This window comes from Oryzias melastigma, linkage group LG8 (assembly GCF_002922805.2).
Source record: "Oryzias melastigma strain HK-1 linkage group LG8, ASM292280v2, whole genome shotgun sequence".
NCBI classification, from domain to species: Eukaryota; Metazoa; Chordata; class Actinopteri; order Beloniformes; family Adrianichthyidae; genus Oryzias; species Oryzias melastigma.
In genome coordinates this window covers 8987024-9011120 of record NC_050519.1, presented here as the reverse complement: position 1 = coordinate 9011120, position 24097 = coordinate 8987024, and the positions used below count along the sequence as shown (strand labels likewise).

At 40.4% G+C, this 24097-nt stretch overlaps 1 protein-coding gene and 1 long non-coding RNA gene across 3 annotated transcripts; one reads left to right on the top strand and one right to left on the bottom strand.

Annotated features, from left to right (window-relative positions):
- Positions 1 to 406: 406 nt before the first annotated feature.
- Positions 407 to 23618, bottom strand: s1pr2 (sphingosine-1-phosphate receptor 2). Of its 2 annotated transcripts, none has more exons than XM_024272751.2 (2): positions 23456 to 23618; positions 407 to 3353 (listed from the first exon to the last, which is right to left on the bottom strand). In XM_024272751.2, the coding sequence occupies exon 2, from the start codon at positions 3245 to 3247 to the stop codon at positions 2129 to 2131; it is 1119 nt and encodes a 372-aa protein (XP_024128519.1). In that variant the 5' UTR covers positions 3248 to 3353; positions 23456 to 23618; the 3' UTR covers positions 407 to 2128. The 2 variants fall into 2 exon arrangements, with proteins under 2 accessions (XP_024128519.1, XP_024128517.1); XM_024272749.2 differs by lacking the exon at positions 23456 to 23618 and adding an exon at positions 14392 to 14997.
- LOC112146769 lies at positions 6915 to 9402 on the top strand. Its single transcript, XR_002919312.2, has 2 exons — positions 6915 to 7269; positions 9189 to 9402. It is a non-coding gene; the product is annotated as an uncharacterized LOC112146769 (long non-coding RNA).
- Positions 23619 to 24097: the final 479 nt, after the last annotated feature.

Below are 24097 nucleotides of genomic sequence, written 5' to 3'. Positions count from 1 at the left end.
CTCCACCCCAAGCATCCCCCTCACCAAAAGCCCCTCCAGGGGTATTTTGCTCTGCTTCTCCCAGGCAGCTATCAAACAAATAGACATAATTCTTTGCCACACCCATATTTTGGCCTCCCCATCTTCTGCCCAGCTTCCTATCATTGCCTCATTAAGCAACTAAATAATTGTATTAGGCAACAGAGCTATGATTAATGCCCACGCAGTGTTTGCACGAACAATTTCAGCCTTTTATGTTGGAGCAAAGGTTTCTCTGACCTTGTCAGAGCATGTTTGGATTTAATGTTGCATTGAAATACTTTGGAGATGAAGAAAAAAAAGCAGAACATCTCTAGACCTGCAGAGAAATTTGAGAATTCCCAGAAATGACAGGCAGGTGAAAATGAACATCATGCACACACAAACACAATTTTCGTAATTCATTTATTTTATAAAACTGGAATGCAATGAACAAAACGTTTATGTACCTACATTAGTGTTTTAGTTTGTACCAGTTTAACACAGGCAGCGTGCTACACAACACACAAAGCTATTGCACACAACACATTTCTGAATTCATACATAGTATACAAAGATACAAACATACATACAGAGTTGTTCATGTTTTAATAAAGCCATGGTCAGGTTTGAATGAAGTCACTGGTACATCAATTGAAACATTTTACCACCTGATAGGAGAAAAACTAGGGAAAAGATAACATCATTGAAGCTGCCAAAGTGCTTTTCACCAATTTCTACTTGGACACAACAGTCACTATAAAGAGGACTGTCAGAGAGAACAGTTTTATTTTTGTCTAAAGGAAAAAGGTTCTTCTAACCTTGAACAACAGGAACCGGACAACTAAAAAAAAAAAAAAAAAACTTCCTGAAGCTGGAGGAAGCTGCATGTCACTGCATGTCAGAGGATGAAGATGAAGCTGACCTCCTCCAAGGGCAAATCCCTCACATGCTTTCAAACCTGGAGCCGAGCAAACTCTGAAAACATGCGTTTATGCTCTAAGTTTGACAATAACAAACTAAGGGATGCCAACCCCCTATTCTTGTCATTGATACAATGAGGCCACACAGTGAGAGAGACCTAACCGGCTCACTCTTTGCTCACCAACGATTTAGGAACTCTGACCATTAATACTGTCATAGTGGAGCACACGCCCCAAACACTTCATACATACATTCAGCCTTAATCCCAAAGAGAAGGACTCAAACAGAAGTTGGCACGCCGCTGTTCCGAGTTACTAAAAAACACTGTCAGGTGTCAAAGTGGCTGAAGGGTTTCAGTAAATGCCAGCACACTCAAGGAAATGTGAGTTCTGATTTGGCCTTCCTCAACGGAAATTGTTCAGTTACAAAAGACAACAGTAAAAGCAAGAGGGACAGATTATGAGGCGCAACGATGAAAAGGGTGTTAGTGGTAGAAGCTGGAGCTGGAGTATATATTTATTATTAGAATTTCATGCATTAAATGTAAGCAGATTATGCACTTTTGTTGAAGTTTAACAAATTGGTTAAGGAAGATTATATATGGTATACATAGAGGTTTTTTTTTTGTCTCTAAATATTTTAGAATGGTGGTGAGCTCACTGATGCTGCAGGAACGAGTGAATCTATAGACCTTATGTGGAGAGAATGATGAGAGTCTGCTTTTAAAAGTGCAATTTTGGTATTTTTTAATAAAAGATTGTTTAAAAAAACTCCCCAACACAATTTTAGCTCAGCTTTTATGTTTTTCTGTTTCTGGCTTTCAGTAGGATTTTAACAAAAAACAAACAAAAAAAAAAACCTAGTAACCACATATATAAAACATGTTTGCTCCTTATATAAAAGTACCTAGTAAATGTTGCTTTTTCACATTTCTTAACCCACACAACTAGCTCCCTCTTGAAACACTGTGTTTTAACACAAATTGTTTTATTTAAACCAGAACCTTCTTGGGAAGTCGCTCAGTTATGATTGTATTATGAAGGAAAACATTCATCTGGGAACGACGTCCCTGCAGACAGACGCCTTAGCCTCCCAGACATTTCGAGTCACATGACCTGCTCTCTGTCAACATTTGTCCGAATGAACACAGCGTCTCCCGTGCGAGCCTCTCGCATGTGCATGAACGAAACTCCTCTGTCGTGGAGTATCAGACACAGGTTGTAGAGTCTTTTATGATGGGAGTCGTCTGCTGTTCCTGTTTGTTGGAACATTGTTCCTGAGAGCTGGAGAGATGTAAGGGTATCAGGCAGCGTTCAGATGGACGCCCACTTTGCAGCACCCCCCAGCAGCACAACAATCGCAAGAACTCTTTCCTCATATCCTTGCTGCGCAGCGTGTAGATTAGGGGGTTGAGGGCTGAGTTCAGAGTGGCAATGCCGAAAAAGATTTTGGCCTTGTTTAGGATCGTGCAGACTTGTATACTGCAGGAGGAATCCAGGAGAAGGATGGTAAACGCAGGCAGCCAGCACACGATGAAGACTCCCAGCACTATTGTGACAGTTTTCAGGAGGGAGTATGACTGCGTATTTGTATTTGTATCATGGTGGCTGGAGCGCACGATCAAGTAGATCCTCACGTAGAGAATGAGAATGGAGAGCAGTATGAGGCTGAAAACGGTGACGACAAAAACAATGTATTTCTTGGAGTAGAGTGGCAGCACAGTCGAGCAATCTCCGAGGTCGAAGATACAGTTCCAGCCCAGGATGGGAAGCCCCCCGAGCAGGATGGAGGTGACCCAGCATGTTCCTATCAGCAGGAACATGCGGCTTGTTTTTTCGTGTCCGTAGACTTTAAGCTTTGTGATAGCAATGTAGCGCTCTATAGCTATGGCCAACAGGCTGAAGACTGAAGCAGCCAGAGCTATGAAGGCCGTGCCTTCCCTGATGAACCACTGCACTGGGAACATCTTATACGTCTGTGACCCTGACAGGAATATATTTGCTATGTAGGCAGAGCCCGCCAGCAGATCGGAGAATGCCAGGTTTCCGATGAAGACATACATAGCGGAGTGCAAATTACTGTTGCGCCACACAGCCATCAGAACCAAGAGATTCTCGAAGATGATGATGGTGCAGATGATCAGGATGACTATACTGAGAGAGTCGGGCTGGGCAGGTTCTGATACCTTTCTAGCTATCTCCTCTGCACTTATGTTCTTGGCATGAGCATAGTGTAACTGTATGAGACTCTTGTTGTAGTACTGGGAGTACTTGCTCTGCATGGTGACAGGATGGCAGAGCACAGGGGCACTATGGGAAAGACTCATTAAAACTTCAGTTCCAGAGTCTTTATATCATAAATTCTGCCAGGAAACAGGCGGAGGGTAGGATGTCAGTCCTACAGTCACGTCTCAGGAGTGTTGAGTGGGTCACCTGTGGACAGAGAGAATGAAAGCGTTATAGACTGTGGAAAAGTGGATCTATGGTTGAAATAAGCTGTGACGAAGCAAACAGACATTATTGGAAAAGGAACATAATGTCTAATGTCAAAACCTGCTGCAACAGCTTGAAAAATATCGCTAAAAAATCTGCACCAAACAAAAATAACTTTAAATCAGGAATAAAGAGAGTAAAAACAGAAGCCCTTGCATAAGTTACATGACAGAACTGTGCAGACATGCTGTGCCTAAAACAATTGTGTTTTCTCAAAACCATAAATCGCCAAAGAGTTAAGTTTGCTTCATTCTTCATTTAGAAATAAAAAAGAACACTAAACACTTTTCTTTATACCAAACCTGTGTACAGGAAGTCATCTTCAAGTAAAAGACTCAATATCCTCAGAGGGTGGAAGTACCTAGACAAAGGACTGCCCTCATAGTCCGAACGGGACATTCCACTAACCCTGTCCGAGCACTCGGCTGTCAACGCGCCGCATTGTTGCAGGGAATGAACCATTCCACTTCACTGAGCTACTTCTTTAAACTGCAGCATAGCTGGTGGATCAGCCAGACCTCTTCGTCCTGACCTGCCCAACCACCCACTTCCATTCTCCTGAGAAAAGCTAACAGCAAATCAAACAGACACCTGAGGAGGAGAAAAGTGGGGGGTTCTCTCACTTATCGGGAAAAAAAAGCTTGTTAAGACTTGATTGTGGTGTTCAGTAGCATCACATGCTGACAAGCCTAAACAGAAAGTGTTCACTTCAGAGATACTTCTGATAAAATCAGATTAGTGAGAAAACAATTTTATGTGAACAAGTTTTATATGAAGATTAGCTAAAGAAAAAAAAAAAAAACAGGGTCTCTTCACGCCTGGTTTCATATTACCCTTTAAAGTGAACTAAAGTGGACTGCAGCGTCACAAGTGAGCACAAAAGAAAGTTTGAGGCCCTGGAAATCTAATCAGAGACGGAGCCGGTGTCTTAAACCTGTCAAAAGTAACTGGATCCCCTCACTGCTCCTAAGGTAATTCAACGCTGATGCTTCCACTGCCTGTTTTTTTTTTTTTTTCTTAAGCTGGACAGCTGCAACAAACCCTAAAAATCGAGTGAAAACTGAGCTTCTTTGCTGATCTGTTGTGCTAGAGTGAAACCCCGAGAGACCGAAAAGCGAAAAAGGAAACGAGACATAGAGAGTGAGCATGCATGTGGAACGGCATCTGGACACAAAGGCAAGAGTCTGAGACCTGACTGGGATGAGCATACACGCACGAATGGGACTCTTACGCAAGCAGAGAAATCTGTTTTTACCAACACGGCTAATGCTACTCGCAGGCTGTGCATGCAGCTGCAACAAGACTGCCAGTTAGACCTAGCTTCCTCTAACAGGAACAACTAACTGCAGTCTGCTTCACTGTGGAGTGCTCTGGCCTTCACAATCCACCACTGGGCAGATGTAACCGCATCATGGCAGAAATGTAGTTACAGTGGAGTACTTCTTTATTGAACCACCATCTCAGGAGGTCTGTCCATCCCTTTTCTTTCCATTATCGGAAGAGTTGAGATTGACCACTCGCACCAGCTGTGCCTGGGTAATTACATTATTTAACAATATGGACACATAATGATTTTATGCATGGAATAAACTCCCCGTCTTCTGTCAGCTAAAATAGATTTCCCTCATCCTGACTTTTCTTTTTTTTTCAGGACATCTCTCTTCCCATCTGCTGTTTAGACAACAGCAGATCCTCCTATCACGAGTCATCTGTTGTCAAGGGATTTGGCTCCTTGTTCCAAACCTGACAGGCTGGTTTGCCGACAGCACCGACTCGAAGGAGCCCAGCCCTTCTTCTACCTGCCATGTGCTATTCAGATGCTGCCACACTGATTGGCCAAGCGCGGTGCAGACTTGCTCCAACACAAACCCCCGCCTCTTTTGTTCAACTTGTGGCCTGCATTCGACCCAGACACCTCTGTCACACTGTCACAAAAGACACGCCGACACACCGTCAAAAATGTTGTCATGCACTGACAATCAATGGTTGCTTTGTTAACCAGCATCAAAATATTAAGCAATTTAAAGTTTGGTGATTAACTAAGATAACTAGAAAAGTTGCATTACCTGCAATAATGCTAGTGTGAATGCTTTTTTGCATAATCTGGTTGCTGAAATGCTGAAGCTATTTACTCTAATTGCTGAAGGGATTTGATGAAAATACAAAAGCTGTTTGCAAAATATAAGATTTGCTAAAAGACTTGACATTTTGTTAAAGGACAATGAAAGACTGCTGAAGTTAGCATACAGTTCTGAATAATTGTTAGTAAGTTTGCTTAAAAATCCTCAATACATGCCAATTTTGCAAAAACATGTAGCTTAAATATGAGCTAAACTATAAATTAGCCCAAAAAACCTCAGTAGATGCCCAATTAGCTAAAAAAAATCTAGAATGTTGCTTATATACTAGCTAAACTCCAAAATAGCCAAAAAAATCCTCAGTAAAATTAGTTAAAAATGTTAGCCTGTTGCTAAAATATAAACTCAAAAGTAGCCTAAAAAATTAGTAGCTAACAAATTAGCCAAAAATTTTAGCCTCTTCCTAGCAAAACTCAAAAATAGCCTAACAACCTTAGTTGATGAGAAATTAGCCAAAAAATGTCAGAATTTTGCTAACATTTTACATTAAATTAGCTTTAAAAATCCTCAGTAGATGCCAAATTACCAAAATGAGGTAGCATAATGCTAATGTAACATCTTATTGCCAAATTATTTAAAAATTACTGAAAACAATAGTTTCAAAGTGCACAAGGTTTTTGAATAATTTCTCATTCACTTCCTATGGAGCATGCTTTGCTCAATTTTTCAAAAACTATAAAGTTATTGTCCTGAACAAGCTGAACGTTTTGATATCAAGATTACTGAAATCGCTTAAGTGTAAAAGAATTTTTACATGCCGAAAAACGTACGGAAAGGAGCGGGTGAATCACTATGGTGTAAATGCTTACTAAGCATTCACACAATTGACACATTTCCCTTCAATAGAAGAGGATGACAAAAAAGCCATGTATATAGGCTATAAGGTAGAAAGCAAAGCTTCCTATGGTTTTTTTGTGCACTGCAGTATGGGTGAAGGTGCAGCTGTTTCATAAACAGCTCAATATCCTGTCAGGATTTCACAGCAAATCTTAAAGCTAGTTTGTGTTGGTGGTGAAAGAAGTGAATGTAAAGAGAGCAGAGAAAGCAAGGTGACAGGAACGGACACAATATCAGAACAGGATATGCTATCAAAAGTCACGAGCTGTTACGTGTGCAGCTCTTTTTTTTTTTTTTAGCGGTGCATGTTTTAGCAAGGTGATGTGGCCAGAAATCACACTTTAGTGAGCTCAGCTATTTCAAAACCACAAAAGTAAAAGAAAATAAAAAAGAACAACTCGTGCTTATCACCACAGCACCTGCACTTTTATGCACTGATATTACATGCAGCTTATGAAAATTTGGTTTTACAAAAGGCATCAGGTGTTTCCCTAAACCTGATAAGCACTAATTAGAAAACGTCTGTTAACCAGGTTTCCACGCCCACTTGCAACCTGTAATCCACCACTGAAACCCCTCTATACTTTCTCTAGGGGGAAAAGTTCCTAAAACAACTAGGTTGCGACGCAGCTGCTGCACTCAGAAATGCACGTATAGGAGCTTACAAATGTCACTCACACTCTCAAACAGTTGTTGAAGATAAGAAGTCCAGGCAGTTTACATTTGTTTTTAATCTTGTTGGCATTCAAATGGATTTTTCTTTGGCAGTGTTGAACTGTTCTGCGACAGTTTGTGGTCAAACACATCCTGTGACATATTTCTCCAGTTTGACCTTTTTTTTTTCCTCCCTGCACAAAAGCTGCTGTAATGACAACAAACAGGTACAATCCAGTTTTTTTTTTTTTTTTTGCTTCTTCCTGTCACGACGCTTACACGTCAACATCCTCAGATAGTTCACACAGGATCTTTATTTTCTGCTCTTCAAAGTTTATTGAGGTTTGAAAGCTTCCAGTGTTCTTTACACTTTTATTTTAATGGTATTAGTCTCCATTTCTGTTGCTACGATTTTCACTAATCTGCTCAACGCATCAGCAAAACAAAGGTTAATCTACTCTGGGAGACTGATATGCCAACAGAAAGATAGATTTGTGCACACCTGCCGTATTCCCGTGTCCTGTCAAGGACCCAACAGTTTACATTATCCGTCAAACTAAGAATTTTTCGGCTTCAAAAAACTTGAAAGAAATACTGCATGGGAAGCTATGCAAAATTGTCACGAAATCCTCATACCTGAACATACGAGACTCAGAGGAGACTTTGCAACTGTTTTAACCGCAGAGTTTGCCACAGAAACATCTCTAAAGGAAATGGATTTTTTTTAAAAGCATGTATGCACAATCGCCTCTGCAGATATTCTCCCGAGTTCTCAAGCTTTAGATTTTCGAGACACTGTCATACAAAATTCCGTCATGAAGTTTGCAGGATGCATGTTTTACAAATAATAAAGAAGAATAAAAAAGAGATGCAGGTGGTTTCTGCAGGTGTTACTTACTAAAGAAGAAATACAGTCTACGTTCTTTCCTCATTGAAGCATTAATATACTGAGCCCTTTTTCCTGTGGTTGGTTTTACATAAGCAATGCTATTGATTTTTGAGGCAATTTCTAGAAATAAGCAATCATGTTTCGATTATTAGTGTGACTATTTGTGTTGCTGCTGTCCTGGCGCTGAACCCTGCTTTGTTACTGGGAAAGTGTTTTCCAAAAGGGGGCACAAAACCGGAACAATTTTCCCTTTTCCGTGACTGACTATCTCTAAGCATCGGACTTATCTCTATGCATGCTTCACTGCAGATAAGCACACGGATAAAACTGTAGCTACAACTGGTGACAAAAAGCAGAAGGCTAAAAATACAAGTTATTTCTGATGTAAACAACAGAAGTTGTGTACTTAAAAGGGGAAATGTTTAAGAAAAAATTCAAACTTCATTCCGTCACAACGCTAAAGGAACATTTTATACGTAGTGAATTTAGGCGTAAAAATCCTATCTATTAGATACAACCCTATAGACCCTATAGAAGTCATAAACTAAAAAGAGATCAGTTATAGCAGTGATTTCAAAGAAAGAAATAGAGGAGTTAAAATTCTTGTTTTGCAAATCAGATAAAGTAAACTTTACATAAAGTGCTATGAAGAGATTTGCTGCTAGAATCAAAGCAGAACAGGTTGACTGTTATGATCTGTTCAGGAAGGAAATCTAATGCCGTCACAGCAGATTTCAGTTCTAAAAAGAAAAAAGATGAAGCTAAATAAACTACTTTACACAAACATATAACTAGATTTCCAGAAATGTTAAAAAACATACCAGCATCATGACAACAGATCACAGCAAACAACAAGGCACTTCCTTTTTGTTTTCATTGAATACTTCCTTCTAGTGTCTAATTTTACCTTAAAATGGCAAACTGTGCTCTGCCTTTGTCTATTATGAACACCCAGGCGTCACTGAAACTCTGCATAATCTGCAAGACATGAGGAGAGTGGGTGTCCCCAATACACGGGGTTTCGTCACATAATTAGGGATTACCCTTTTGCTCGTCAAACAGTTTGACAGTTTGGGCACAGTCTCCTTCTGAGGGATCCAATCTGTCAGTGCAATCCTGTCTGGAACACAAACGGCTGTTGTTGCTTTTTTTTTTATTATTGTGAGTTTTGTGGGGATTGGGTACTCTCAGTTCCTCACTGAAAATGTCAAAGTAGTAACTTTGTGGTGTTTTTTTTTTTTTTTTTTTTTTGCGCAGCAGCTGTTTATTCACTGGATTTCCAGTGGAATGGAAAAACAAAGAGCCGAGTAAAAGAAGGGCATCACGCAGCCTCAGGAACCATAACCCCCTTTTCCCTCCTCTCCGACCCCCTCTTTTCTATGCCTTCCCCAGCAGAAGGAGGAGGAGGAAGAGGTCTCTGAAGGTGGCGCCTGAGAGGCAATTACTGTAATACATTCACCCTTAGACCATTCCTGTCAGCTTAAGTCTTGTCTCCAAATTAAGGCTTTATTTTATTGCTGTGTTTTCCTTATTTCCATTTCAAACAGACTTTTAAGGCGACATCATTTTCTCGTTCACACGCCCTCTTTGCTTCAAATTATTTAAACTTACTGCACAGATCTGAAGACAAGCCCACAAAGAGGTGATTAAAGTCACATCAAGACCGACTTATTTAGCTCACATCTGGAGCAGACATGTTCTTACGGCCCCTGTTAAAGGCTCAGAATGTTGTGCAATCAGCTCTATTCATTGGAGATCTACGATGTGAAACAAACTCTTTTGAGGTTTTATGTGAAGTTAATAATTAAACCACTGTATATTAATGAATCAGTTGTTTCCACATTAGCTCAGCAAACAGGATGTTGAATAGCCCAGAGAATTGATAATCTTTAAAAAACATTGGTCGTTGCATCAGTTAGTGAAGTCAAGATAAACCTCAATCTGCGTGATACTTTTAACCACGTAATGCTCTTTGCTAAAATGTTTGATCCACATGGCGTCAGATGTGCACACTATCAGATCATGTCTGCAGACTCAAAGGCAACAGAACAGACGGTCCAATTTGTTTTAGATGGTTAAGGCGAGTTTCAGCTGCCTTTGCATCTGCAGAAATAAAGAAATTTAACTCTTTTTTAGCTTTCCTTTGTCTTGCCTCTCTGTTTCTTTCCTAATCTACCACCAAAACTTGAACTCCACCCCTTCTCATGTTCTCTCGCTTCTTTGACAAATAGAGGGCAAAGCGTGAGAGAAAAAGTGATTAGCTGTTGTTGAGAACAACAAGCATCACAATGTAAAGCAGGGGTGTCAAACTCAATTGCACAAGGGGCCAAAATCCAAAACACACCATAGGTCGTGGGCTGAACATGATAAACACTTAATGAACACTCTAAAAGTACATTTTTAAAACTTTTTAGCTCAATTATGAACTAGATATATAGCATTAGCTGCGATAATGCTAGTGTGAATGCAGTTAGATTAATTTGGTCGCTAAAGATGCTAGTGCTGATAGCTGAAGATGCTGAAATTGATAGATAAAAACGCTGGAGCTGATAGCTCAAAATACTGAAGCTGATAGCCAGCTAAACTATTAGCTGAATGCCAAAAACAAACAAACAAAAAAATGTTGGTTAGCCAAAACAGCTAGCATGTAGCTGATATATTAGCTAAACTCCAAAAAAAGCCTAAAAAATCATGGTAAATGCTAAAATAGTCCACAAAGCTAGCAGAATGCCAATTTTCAAAACTTTAAACCATAACTTTTTAACATAATTATGAGTAATAAAAAAGCAGCATTCTCATTCCAGAATTAAACAACTTAAACCTTAAATAACTTTCAATATTTACTCTCTATAAAATATATTTTGTCAAAATTATACAAGTTAAAAATAAGCGCAACATAACATCGGACCATTAATAACAATAAAATAAAATGATCTGGAGGGCCGGATACAATTACCAGATCACTTAACATTGCATCACAAAAATACCAAGTACCCCCTTAAAAATAACGGAGGAGCTCTCCATCTCGTCTTTCCTCTGTGCCTATTATAGGAAAATAAATTCCTCTGACTCTTCTGGCAAAACACTGATCTATTAAACATAGATCTGCCTGGTTGCCTAGAGAAGGAACACTGTTGTGTCCACAAAGCCCACAGTTGCACCCCACTATTTTAAGCAATTTAAGACTTTTTTCCCCCTTCTGCCTCAAATAATCCAGTTTATTTCTAGAACCAAGACTTTAAATAAAAGTCTGTCCCAATAGATTCATATATGATTCATAAATAGATGAATCTGTGAAAACAGAATAGGATTTTTGTTTGAGATATTTGGATTAAAAAAAAAGCAAAACGAGTTTTTCAGTGGAAACAAAGAAAGAACTTGACCTCGGCTGCATAAAACTGATGTCTTTTTGTCCTTGTCAGTTACTTAAACAGCGGCACTTCTTCTCAATTGTTCCAATCCAAAAGAGCTGTCTGACCTTCATCGTGATCTCGCGTGTGGCCGCATCCACGATGTCTGTAAGGCTTTGGCTGACGCCTTAATAGCCGTCTCTAAAAGAAACATGTCATCATAGTTTGGAATTTAATTTAATGCGAACGGTCTTTGGACCAAAAGAGCTTACGAGGTTGAGAGATTAAGTAAACTAATGGCAAAAAGTTTCAGCAGGCTCTCACTGGCACAAGGCTCAACACGAGGCAATTCAAGAAAAAAGGGACTCTGGCAAGCTTCGGGGTCTAGTGGATGGGGGTGTTGAAGTAATCCTGCTGTGTTTTCCAGCTGCACAAACAAAGCTGAGTGTATAACAAAGATTCCCAAAAAGGGAGGACAAAAGAGGAAGTGGAGGAGGTCTCTGAAACTGCAGCATCTTCATGTGTACCTGCTCCAGGATTGTAAAGTGTGAGCTCTGAAAATGAGCAGAAATCAGGAAACCACAACATGACCACACCGATTTACCCTGCTGCTAGAACAGACAGTATGATGCTGTTCCCATCCACGTCATAAATCACTGCACAACCTAAACAGAGGTTGCAAAGTGCTGCAGAATCCATCCAAAGCCACAGCTGTAACCAGAAACCCCCATTCAGTCTATTTGTCATTGTCTCTGTGAGATGCGAAGTGTTTGGGTCTACAAAAAAAAAAAGGACTTTTAAGGCAAACCCTTTTTTTGCATTATTTCCAGATGGAAGTTTTTGGGCTGCATGGCCAAAGCTTGAAATGTGAGAGACTTATCCTCACGCCAGGAAGCTTTGGGGAATCCTGGCATGCTGCTACAAGCATCAGTGCCTGGTCATGGGGGGTCCGATGGCTTGTCCAATTCCCTCAAGTAGAAAGGGATTGAAACAGCAGACTGTGGAATCTCTTCAGGGCTTCCAACAAAGAAAAACACATTTTTTTCTTTGCAGAACTGAAATATCTGCTAAAATAATCAGAGCAGGCAAAATAAGTGAATAAAAGCATTCATCTGCAAACAAACTTGTTTTTAAAGCTGTGTTTATGAAATGACGGCCACATTTATACCTTTGATCAGACACTCCCAAGTCTTGGCCCTGAATGGGAGGCTACATGCTGTCAGCTGTGTGTTGTGACTTGCAGTTCAGCAGCTTGAGAACAGAAGGCATTTATTTTTCTCCAGCTGCCACACCCAAGGAAAGTGTTTTTCTGCAGAGGGGAGTACCAGCTAGAACTCAAAGCTTGCAGAACCCACTTTCCATGTGCTCCTTTCTGCTTGCATTTATCGACCTGTGTGTGGTTTCAGGTTAAAGACAGGCCGCCTCCAGCAGGTCACTCTGGATGAATAAAGTGGTAAGAACAAGCAAGAAGGAAACTTGTCTCCCTCCTTCTCTTAAAAAGCTAAAAACAAAAAAAACTTGTTGTTGCTTCTGATAAGCATTAATTTATTTACCCACCCATTCTCTTATACTTCTATTTATTTATCCAGTTCATCTGTTTGTCTTCATCTCTCACGCAGCAGCCCCCATTGAGTGGGGTTCCGATTTCAGCAGCTTGCTTATAAAGAACACACAGCCTGAACTCTTGGAGTCATGAGCTGCTGGTCAAATGTAAAAGTCCTCAATGGATATTGCAAATGTTAATATGGTTTCCTTGTCTGTGATTGGCTGTGGGCTTCTGGAGCCGCAAAGCACTCACAGCGCCCTCAGGCCTCCCTTGCCAAGATGGTAAAGAGGAGAAACCTGACAGCAGTCTGGCTCGGCGGGGTGACGGGTGCTGTTCAGATCCACTGAACCATGTGACCACATGAAGCAAACACTGATGGACAGGTGGAGGCATTGCACCCCGAAGCCAGCTGGTCACACTGAGATCCAAAGGAGCATGACCAAAACTAACCCAGTGGCTCTTGCACAACACTAGTATCAATAGATCTGTTGACAGGTCCTTCAACACTCGATAGTCCTGTCCTGACACCACTGACCACACTTCTTTTCAACCCCTCCTGCACCTCTGATGTTATCACAGTTTGGATGTTTGCTGACTTTCATATAGCAGGCTTTGGAGCCCCTTTTCTGGACCTTTTTAACTGCACCATACTGTGCAGATGGACGACCCGCACATGGATGAAGAATGAGGGCTTTTATCAGGGCACTAAACATTAGTTCCTCTTTCTTATCAACTTATCACACAAGATTCTCCCAGGATTCCTACTGCCCTGCCAACACCTCTGCATCCTCCAGGATTTATCTCTCAAAGAAACTCCTTTTGGCTTGTTGACTCAACTTCAAACTTCCTTCTGCTTTACAAATGCAGCCCACCAACAGAAGCAGTTTATCATGAAAATGTATATGCAAATACAAATCCTGTTTTCTCTCCATTTGAATTTCAGGTAACAAACTTTTTTTTTCCTGTTTGGTCAGGGGAGCGCAGTGAGATTAACTCCTGTACACGGGGGATAATGGGGCTTTTGTCTTATTAATACATCCTTTCACTACAATGCCTTCTTTAGAGGGACGGATGAACAAGCCCCAACAAAATCGGAGGGGTCAGGCCGAGATTGAGGAAGGGAGGGGGGACACAGCAGGCTGCGCAACGGCTCCAAAGAGCTAAGCGCCCCTGCGCGCACATCCCCACCTATGATACAGCAAACTGCTCTGCCCTCTCCGGAATACTGGTCACCCACAGTGTTAATATTTAACACAATTCCAGTTATTCAGTAAAAGGCGCGCAGGACGCATCCAAACACTGACGGCAGGAGTGAACAGAAGTACAGGGGAGGTGTTAGTCATGGCTGCATGGGGCAATCATGCTGTCACGGGAGCTCCCTTAAATGAGTCAGTACAGAAGTCAACAAAATTTTCCCTGTTGTCAAAGTTTGATCAAAAAAGAAACCACGTGGAGATCAGTATAATTGCGCCAAAATATATACATATACACATTTTCATGGCAAAAAAATGGGTCAATCTTATAATGCTATTGTATATATGTTGGATAAAGTGCTTTATCTTACCCCATGAGAAATATAGTCGTCTACAGATGTCGCACCGACCAGAATCCACGTCCAGGTGCCATCACCAGCGTCCACAAAGGATGCGTAAAACCGTCAGTGCCGTCCTCTAGTCAGTGTCCCCGAGGAAACAATGACAACCCAAACTTCATCTGTGAGTCTAGACTCGTCTAGTCTGTTGAATCCATACCGGTACCAGCGAAAAAGACCACGCAGAGTTCCCCCAAAAGCCCAGCCTGATCCAAAACTTTAACCAACCGAGAAGTGAGACAAAACCCGAGGAAGTTTCGTAAAAAGTTTGCGCTTTCTCTTTTGTTGCCTCCAATCCAGGGGTCCGTTTTTGATTGTCTTCTCGCTCAGCAGCAGTAGCCGTTGAGTGCGTCGGAGGCGCGCGCTCACAATAGGCTGCGCTCTGTGCGCACACCCACACACCAGCGAAAGAGAGAGAGAGAGAGAAAGAGACAGCTTGGAACCGTCATGTGGCCATGAAAATCGCGCATTTCACACTCGAACTGTATAGCCTGAAAAAGTTGGGCAGGAATGTGGACAGCAATTCATATGGAAAATACTGTTAAAGGCTATTTCTGACCCTTTTTTCTCCGCTTTGGAGCGCACAAATGAAGTCCAGATGTTTCACCTCCACTTCCTTTCCCTTCCAGCAGAGTGCTTGCAGCTTCTTGATTAAAATTTAACTGTGCAAACATTTGACATTTCCTCTTTCTTTTGTTTGATTTGCTTAACCGACTCCAGTATTCACCTTTCAAGGTGGAAAAGAAGGTTGAAGTCAGAGTTTGTTAATCATCAGAGTTGTGTCTATAAGCCGGCAGGTGCTGGCTGGGTGAAAAGAGCCTCTGTGTTACCCCAGAGGAGGTACTAATGTCTTTACAGTCATTATCCTGAAAGCCCAATCCATCCCATGTGGCCATGACATCATCTATGTGATAATGTTCTCAAAGCTGCTGCTCAGATCAAAAGCTTCTGTAGTAGAAATCTGAAATGAACCACTCAGATTTTTTTGTTTAAAACTACATTTTAAAAAGTGAAAGATTGTGGAAAAATAAAATATGTATGTCTTGAAAAAACAGAAGCTACGGAAACAGGTGGCACTTTTTGAGTCACCCATAGGCTCATATTTTGTTAGTGCAAATATCACGAAAGACCGTATCATAACTCCTTTTTGGGAAGTAAAGGGGCCACAGCAGACGGTTTTCAGGAAGGCCGACAAACAGTTTGAGCGTTGAGTCAAAAAAAATTCTGAGGTCAGTGACAGCGATTGCAGAAAAAACTTTTATTATCCACCAACCTGAATCAATGAGTGAACAGATCTTTATTTAGTCACCCCCGTTAGGAAGCACAAGCGCTTTATAAGTAGAGATAAAAAGAGGAAATTAAGGAAAAACATTACAAAAAGGCAAAATACATAAAATAGCTACTAAGTGTTATAGGCCATTCTGTTGTTAAAGCTATTATTCCATATCTGGTATTGAAAAAAGCACGGTGGCAGCCATGTGGAAACATCTCTTTCTTTGGAAGGAAGAACATCTTGTGACCACATTTGGCTTTCGACACTTCTGCTAAAATAGTGGAAAGTGCATCGTCTTTGAAGTCTGAGGGGAATCCTTAACCTGTCTGTGGAAGGGATGACTTTATAGAGTGCACACTGTCATAGGGGTCCATTACAGGACGCTTTCAGGGGCACTGCTGGATCCTTCAGTGAGACTTTAGGGGAGGGGTCAAGAGCCCTGACCTCACTTCCTGTCAGTGCTCCTCACAAGCATTCCATTGTCTGTGAGAATGTGCACAGGCTCGGGGGACTCCACACATCTGGCAGCTGTTATTAGCAACCCCCTGCACACACCCCATCCACTGTTTTTTTGTGTAGATTGAACAAAAACTGCACTGATTGATGAACTTCTGGTGGGAACTTCTGCTTTTAACGCTGCTCCTAATCCCGACGTGGGTGTCTGTTGTTCTAGTCTCGCCTCAAACAATCCACAAAACCTCGCAAAATGTTTCCCATATATGAATTCTGCACATACTACAAAACTGTCCTGAAAGACCCTTCAGTGGGGCTGTGGTCGCTTGACCTACATTTGAACTTGAGAGAACGTGACAATAAGAAAGCATAAACCTCTGAGATGGCACGTCAGAAACGTGCACAAAACAAGACGGAGCACTATTTATATAAGTCATCTGCACAGATCCTTGCTCAAAGAGCAAAAGACCCCCAAGGCAAACACATCCGCCTGTATGTACGCTCCACTTAGACGGCAAATCTAATTCTTAAGCTAAATCTAATTGTTCTCAGGGTCTTTGCTCTCTGAGGCGGGGACTTTCCATTCCATGTTTACCTTCTTTTCTATAATATATAAACCATAGTGCAACACTCTAGGAAATTAATTAAAAAAAATCCTTTCGGTTCTAACAAGCCATGATGTGCTTGTCACTTTTGTTTTTAGCAATAGTTATGAGTCACAGCCGTGTGCTTGTGTGCGCTAACCTATCCAGACATGAAGGAAAAAACTGCAAACTGGTTCAACAACTAATTCAAAACTCAAAAAGCGAAGCTGTGACTTCCTCCTTCTAGTATCCCAGACATCAAAAAGGGTTTGGGGCCAGCCTTCCTCTCTTTTCACACGAGAAGTTAGATCAGTACTTGATGTGCATCTTCACAGCCCCAGATGATTGTGTGCAGGAATGAATAACGTGTCTGCACTTAAGAGGCTATTCTTGTACGTTCTGAACGTTTTCATCTAAAAGCTGACTAATCACTTGTGTGTTGTGTGGCTCCCAGCTTGAGGGTCATTCGGACAGACTTCCATTGGCAGCCAAGGTTTGATCTCTTCTACCAACAACCGAGGCGTCTGGAGTCAAAGCAGCTTATCTGCTTCTGCACTCTAAACACTGGGCTTAAACTCAGGCTGGACCACATGTCTCTGTTGCTCCAAGTTTAGAAGAAATCCATCCATCTTTTACTAACTTCCATCGCTTATCCCACAACCTTTTCTATTCTAACTTGAAGGAACTGGATCTGTTTGCTGTGCACGGAAAACGTAGATCTAGGTCACTTATAGCTGATAATAACTTCAAAATAAAACAAAATTCAGTTCAGAATCTCATTCTCTGATTACTGTGGCTCCATATAAAATAGTTATGTGTGTGAAGAACATATAAGAGACTTAGAATCTCAATCTGGCAGTTTATCAATGTTCCACCCATCTGGTGACACGCATAGGTGTAAACTTATCTTATTGTTCCCAAAAAACATAAAAAGAAGATTGTTCTTCTGGTCAAGTTTTCTGTGTCTTTGTGTACTAGATACTGGAGCAACCAGTATTGAATGTCTTGTTCTTTTTATTAGATAAATTCAAGATATATGTATGCTAGCAGATAGCAACACATTTGTGGTGGTGGTGGGGGGTGCGTTTCATGAGTTTTGTGGATTCCTAAAGATTAGTGCCGTGTTTACAGAGCCTCAGTGAAGTACCCTTAAGAAAACCACTCTAGTCCCAAGCAGTCATCATTACAGCAATTTTCATCACTTTTCTAATTTACTGCCTGCGTTTCTATAGTTTAGCAATACCAGAAGTGATGTAACTCCAGTCAGTTCTGTGGTGAAACTGTCGTTTAGAAGTTGAGGTTCAGCATTCTTTTCTGAGATGCAGAAATTGAACATTCAGCGAGGAGCGCAGATACGATCACGGACCTTAAATTGTCAGTTTGAGTCTGTTTGCTGAGCAAAGACCAGATGGCAGCCATCAACGTCTCCCCTTAAGTTGACAAAGACACCAACAGCTGGCGTTTTTATTTACGCTAACATAGAAACTGAAAGTTAAAAGAGTTAGCTTGTGCTCATGTGAGTGAAATCTGCAGTAGTAAGGGCAAAGTACAAGTAAAACAATAGAATTATATTGTCACATCTGCAATAGTTGAATATCTCCTGTAAGTCTTTTTCTGATGTTGGATGTAAAATAACGAATCCTACTTTTTATGGTCTCACTCCGATTATCTTCTGATCTTTTGTAAAAGTGTCCCCAGTGGTCTTTTAATATGATTGTGCCAAAAAACAGTTTCCTCAGAGTGGCAATATTTCTTTGGAAATTAACCTCTGAGTTGTGGGCAGAACTGTTGCCACAGAGTAAACCCACCCCGATTCCTATCATCCATGTGTTTACACGCTCTCCAGCTAGCTTACAGACCCTCATAACCCCAACCCTAACATTACTAATGCAAGAAAAAATAAAAAAAACGAGCGATATTGGAGTTATCCAGCCAGATAGCAGCTCAGACGAGAAAAACATAGATGAACATGGATCTATTTGTCTGCAGAATGAGGGGCACCTATGTCATTCCCACACACTGTTTCCTACTGCATTTATTTGTCTCCTCCTGATTCCAAACAATCTGAAAAAAGAAATACTCAGAAATGCATTTTAATGGTAATTTATGTCCATCATGAAGAAATGCCACAAGAACACGTTAAAAACAAAATTTTTATTGGAGTGGGTCTTTGAAGTATGACAGAAAGCATGTGCACAGCTGTTTCAGAGCAGTTACTCACCAGAAGATAATATGTTGTTAGTTTTTTTTTTTTTTTTGCAAACTCAAGAAAAAGAAGGTTTTCTTCTTCTTCTGAAGTAGACAGAAAAGTTTTTGCAGACGCTATCAGAAGAAGGCTTTCTGCAAACGAAAAAAATGTGGAAATCAAGAGGCGGTGAAGTAGCACAACAAATGAGTCAAAAAGGAAACAGACTCAAGATGAATGTCTATACTGGCAGAGGAGGGAAGGAAGTGAACTGAGGCTGTAAACATGAGTTTTGCATTAAGCCATTTGAATGAAGAGCAGCTTAAACATTAAACTTTATTTTTGTGCCTTTGGGTGAGAGGATTTGTTAATAAAAGGGTACGACTTCTGACATAAGATTTTTCTTCCCTAAACAAAGCTGGAACTTGATAGCTGGAGTCCACGTCAGAGGCCATCAGATAAAAGGGATCAGTGTCCAACCATTACCCTAATCCCAACGATTTCAAACATGACCTCTACAGTCAAAGTTAAAAGCGAACAATCACAGAAGTGAGTTGCTAAAGTTGTAAAGTGTACACTTATCATAAAAAAGTACAAAGAATGGAAGTAGACATGGCAGGGCATCAGCAGGGGTTGGGATCTAACAGTGACCTGATAGAGCCTGAAGCACTTTTGTCGTTAAACCTGACGATGAACACTAAGCAGGTCCGGACAGACAAACGGGCTTGAAAGGGGGGGCAAACATTTAAGAAAAAGTTGCAAAAATGTTTTTATAGCAAATAAATCAACAAATGAATATGTAGAATCAAGTTCTGGCCTGGGAAAAATATTATCTCCTAATTTATGTGGAGATTGTCCCACTAATGGATCCACAATTGATGTAGAACCTAAATAAACATCAAAAGAGGAGAGCCGTATAAATTCTGAGACTTTAAATCACTTGTGAGCCCGAGACGTGTTCTCTCATCTTTATTGGCTGCACGGCGTTGCCTCCCTCGTGGTCAAGCGCCACACGTCACCTCAGATTTGGTGCTTTGATCACACTGCACACATTCTTCCCATCGTCCTCTCACCTCCCTCCCCAGTGTTTATTATTGACTCCAGCCGAAGCACCCCCCAGTTCCTCAGACCTCACTCCTTACAGGTCAAGCTGACACATTCCCAATCCTTTAAGCTTTGTTTTGCTTCAAGTCCCACTCCGATCATCTCTTGATCTGTTTTAAAAGCGTTCCCAGTGCTCTTTTAATGATAAAAAACACAAACTTGTGTTGTTTTTTAGGACATAATTTCTGCAGAGTGGCAGTAGTTGATTGGAAATTCATCTCTGAGTTTGGAGCGAGACTGTTGGCACAGTGCAAGCCCGCCCCCACTTCCTATCGTCCATGTGTTTGCAGGGCTTCATAACCTGAACCTGACATTACTCAGCATTATTGGAGCCATCCAGCTGTACAAGTGTTGAGTCAGACGCTAGGTTGAACGTGGAAAACAGAGACGTACTTGAATCTATTTGTCTGCAAGTGGATGCATTAGAATAGAGCAAAGCAAGGAGTTCTTGGCCCGCTGATTTTGCAGCACTGCTGCAAGCTATTTCACACATTTTAATCTGTGAAAGAAATATTTAAATTCAAAATTAAGTTTTCTTTATATATGTCACCTATCATGAAAAAAATGCCACAAGAAGATGTTAAAAACACCAACAGCATAATTTTCATCAGAGTGGGTCTTTAATTTTCATCAGAGTGGGTCTTTAATTTGATCAGGCATCCACTTTTAAGTTAAATTAATATATTTCCATCCGTCTTTCTGAATTCTAATAACAATATTAAGTTGTACATTTCTTTTTTGACCTTTTATTCTGAAAAAAACTTTGCAATTTTTTTTTAACTTCCGATCTGTGAAGATGAGAAGAGAGTTTGAACACCATGGTGACATTAAATACCTTTTTTTTTTTAAAGTGACTTTGTAAAAAAGTAAGCAGTGGGAAGTTGATTTAAGTGAACCACTAAAAGCTGCAAATGTGATACTACAAAAAGCATCCAACAAAACAACAAGACTGTTTATTTCCTCCCCAAAACAAAAGGCAGCTTTAACAGTTTAGCACGCATGATTGCTAGCATAGGAAGTTCTCTGTTTTCAACTTTTTTTAACCTTTACTTTGACCTTTTAGTGTCTTTTAGGCTCATAGGTTAGTTTGTCAAAACAAAAAGTCAAATTTCATCTTAATTTTAATGAAAGTGGATCATTTTAGTGTCTTTCAGTTGTGTCGGTTTATTGCAGTGACTTTTGTTGGGTAACTGGGGATGAGGAAAGCGAAAAAGGAAAATTACAGAATTGCCACCAGAGTATTAAAGCAACTTTCCTCTGACGACTGACGATGTCGCAGAATCGGTAATGGAAATCTTAGTTACTGATTCAGCAGAGATGTTAATCAACTTATCCACATGAAGAAGCTACTGCTGCAGAAGCACAATTGAAACCAAAGTGAAGGATAATTAAATGTTGCACAGACTTGCTCAAGAACCCATCCCACATGCAGCATAATGTGTCATCACTAACTAATAACTGGGAGCAAAGCCGCCTATCACATTTTCCCTGCGGATGAGCCATGATGACTAAAGAATGACATCTTCTGCCCCACTTCTCCTGAAAAAAAAATCTGGGAAGTGCTATCAGTGGATCCATCAACCTGGCACGAACACATCTGGAAGTGAAGTTTTCCACAGAGCAGTGACTGAGGAACTCATGCTGCTGCTTGTCTGACTGTGTGGTGAATTACCCCGAAGTTCTCTAAATCAACACAGTGGACGGCAAACTGCTGCTTAATTACCTGACGCAAATGCAAATCAGACGATAGAGTCATTCTGATACAACAACACATTAGTCATTATGTCCTCCAGCTGTTGCTGGAAACACTGAAGAGCAGAACGTCAGTGAGAATTCAAATCGTAAAAAATACAATTTGGAAACAATAGTGCCACCGCAGTGAGGGCTCCATAAAGCTGAAGAAAGTCTCTGCTGGATAACAAAAACTAGATTCTGGCTTTAATTAGAAGTTCACATGAGCTATTTTGTGACTTTACAGCAATCCCTTTAACCTAAAACAGATTGAAAAACATTTTATTTTATCTTTAATACCAATCCAGAACCAAAAAATATTGATATTGATATGATATTGGATGCAAAAATAGACTAATTGGAGGGGAAAAAAATACATTTTTGGCTAACTATCTGTGTCTGCAAGTATAAATGTCAGAAAAAGACTATACATAATGTAAGTGTGAAGGCTGTAGGCTGAATGTGGCCTCTGAAGATGCTACAGTTAGCTGAAAATGCTGAAACTGAAAGCTAAAGATGCTCAAGGTGATGGCTGAAACACTGAAACGGATAGCTTGCCAAAATATTAGCTAAATGCAAAAATAACCCAAAAAACTGGAAAAATGTCAAATTCTGCCAAAACAGCTTGCATAATGCTAAAATATTAGCTGAACTCCAAACTTGCCTAAAGAACTTAAAAAAGTCAGATTTTTACAAAACAGCTAACACAATGCTAACATATTAGCCAACTCCAAGTTAGCCTAAAAAAGGTAGAAACATGTCAAAATTAGCCAAAACAGCTAGTGTGTTGCTAAATTTAAAGCTAAATTCAAAATTACCCCCAAAATCCAGCAGTTGCTGAACATTTTCAAGTTTGAATGGTGTCTCTAGCTGAAAGTACGTGGAAGTTCACAAGTTTCAAAGTGCACAAAGTTTTTGAAGAACTTCAGCAATTTCTCATTCAATTTCTCCCTTTTTTAAAAAAATAAAATAAAATTAAAGCTTATGAATACCAAAACTACAAGCAGTAACATTCTGAACGAGCTGAACGTTTTGTTATCAAAATTGTTGAAATTTCTGAAAGTGTGATTGAGTTTTACGTGCCGAAGAACGTACCGGAAAGGATGCTGTAAAAGCATTCACACAATAACTATTTTCGGGTGGTAAAATGTTTTGAGTGATGATTATCAAATGTGTTGCCGAATTTGTTAAAATCCTAATGAAAAACAGCAGGAGGACTTCTTATATAAACCAAAAAGAGTCAGCTACTGCTTTCTTTTATAGCTTGAACCGTTGCTGTCAAATGAAATAACACCGAATAAATTTCCTTTCTTAGGTTTTACTTTTGTTTAGTCATCTTTAGCCAAGAGTCTGAGCATTTCCATCAGACTACAAAGCTCCCATGCAGACTTTCTGTGAGAGCAGCTCGTAAAACAGACAAAATGTTCATTAGTACCCCCGCCTGAATCCCTCTGAGGTACATCTATTTTACAGCTCTCATTGAGGGCTTTGGATCACTCAGACCCCCCAAAAAACAACCCCAGGTTCCAGGAAAAGTTTTTGCAAACTTTCAGCTTCCATAAATCAAAGTTTCCCTCCCCAGCCACCCCCCACAGTGCACAGAAGAGGCAACATCATCCCCTTTCCTTTCCACGACCCCCGAGTCTCCACCCACCCCTTTCACAATGTTTTAACGCAGCCAAATTTAGAAGATGAGAACTTCCTCACCATCACCGCAAGCAGGTCTCTGTTCCACTTTGAGCTTCTGACAGTGTGCTCGATCTTTACGACCTCGTCAGTGGCACTGCGGTGGCGTCAAAGTCAAGCGTCTTCAATCAGCCTTCCTGCCTTACCTACCTGCTGGTGACTCTGCATGCGCCTGTGTTGTTGTTTGGCTTTTATGGCCTGCAATTCACAGCAACGGTGCCAGTCAAAGCTGACTGACTCGACTTTATGATGGTGATTTTATAGTGCAAACAACTGCAAAAAGACGTGGCCTAAAAATAGAAACTTAAGGAGGAAATCACTAGGAAGGAGTAAAACGATCTGCCTATGCAGCAAGTTTTTTTTACTTAGCAAGACATTTTATAATGAGTTATCTAAATCTAGACACAAAAAAATCAAACAAGGAATTAAAAAGCTAAAAGAAAACAAATCTTAAAGAACTCAGAATTAGTTTGTATTTATTGAGTTCTTAAGTACCTAAGGACTAAAAACTAGTGTAATATGTGGAATCAGTCATTTTAGAACAAAATGTGGACAAAATGAGATTACAACCTTAGTACAAGTTTGCTTATTTTAACGGACCAACATAAAATCTAGAACTAGAATTTATTTTTAGAACAGGCGAAACATTAAATGCCAGTCTAA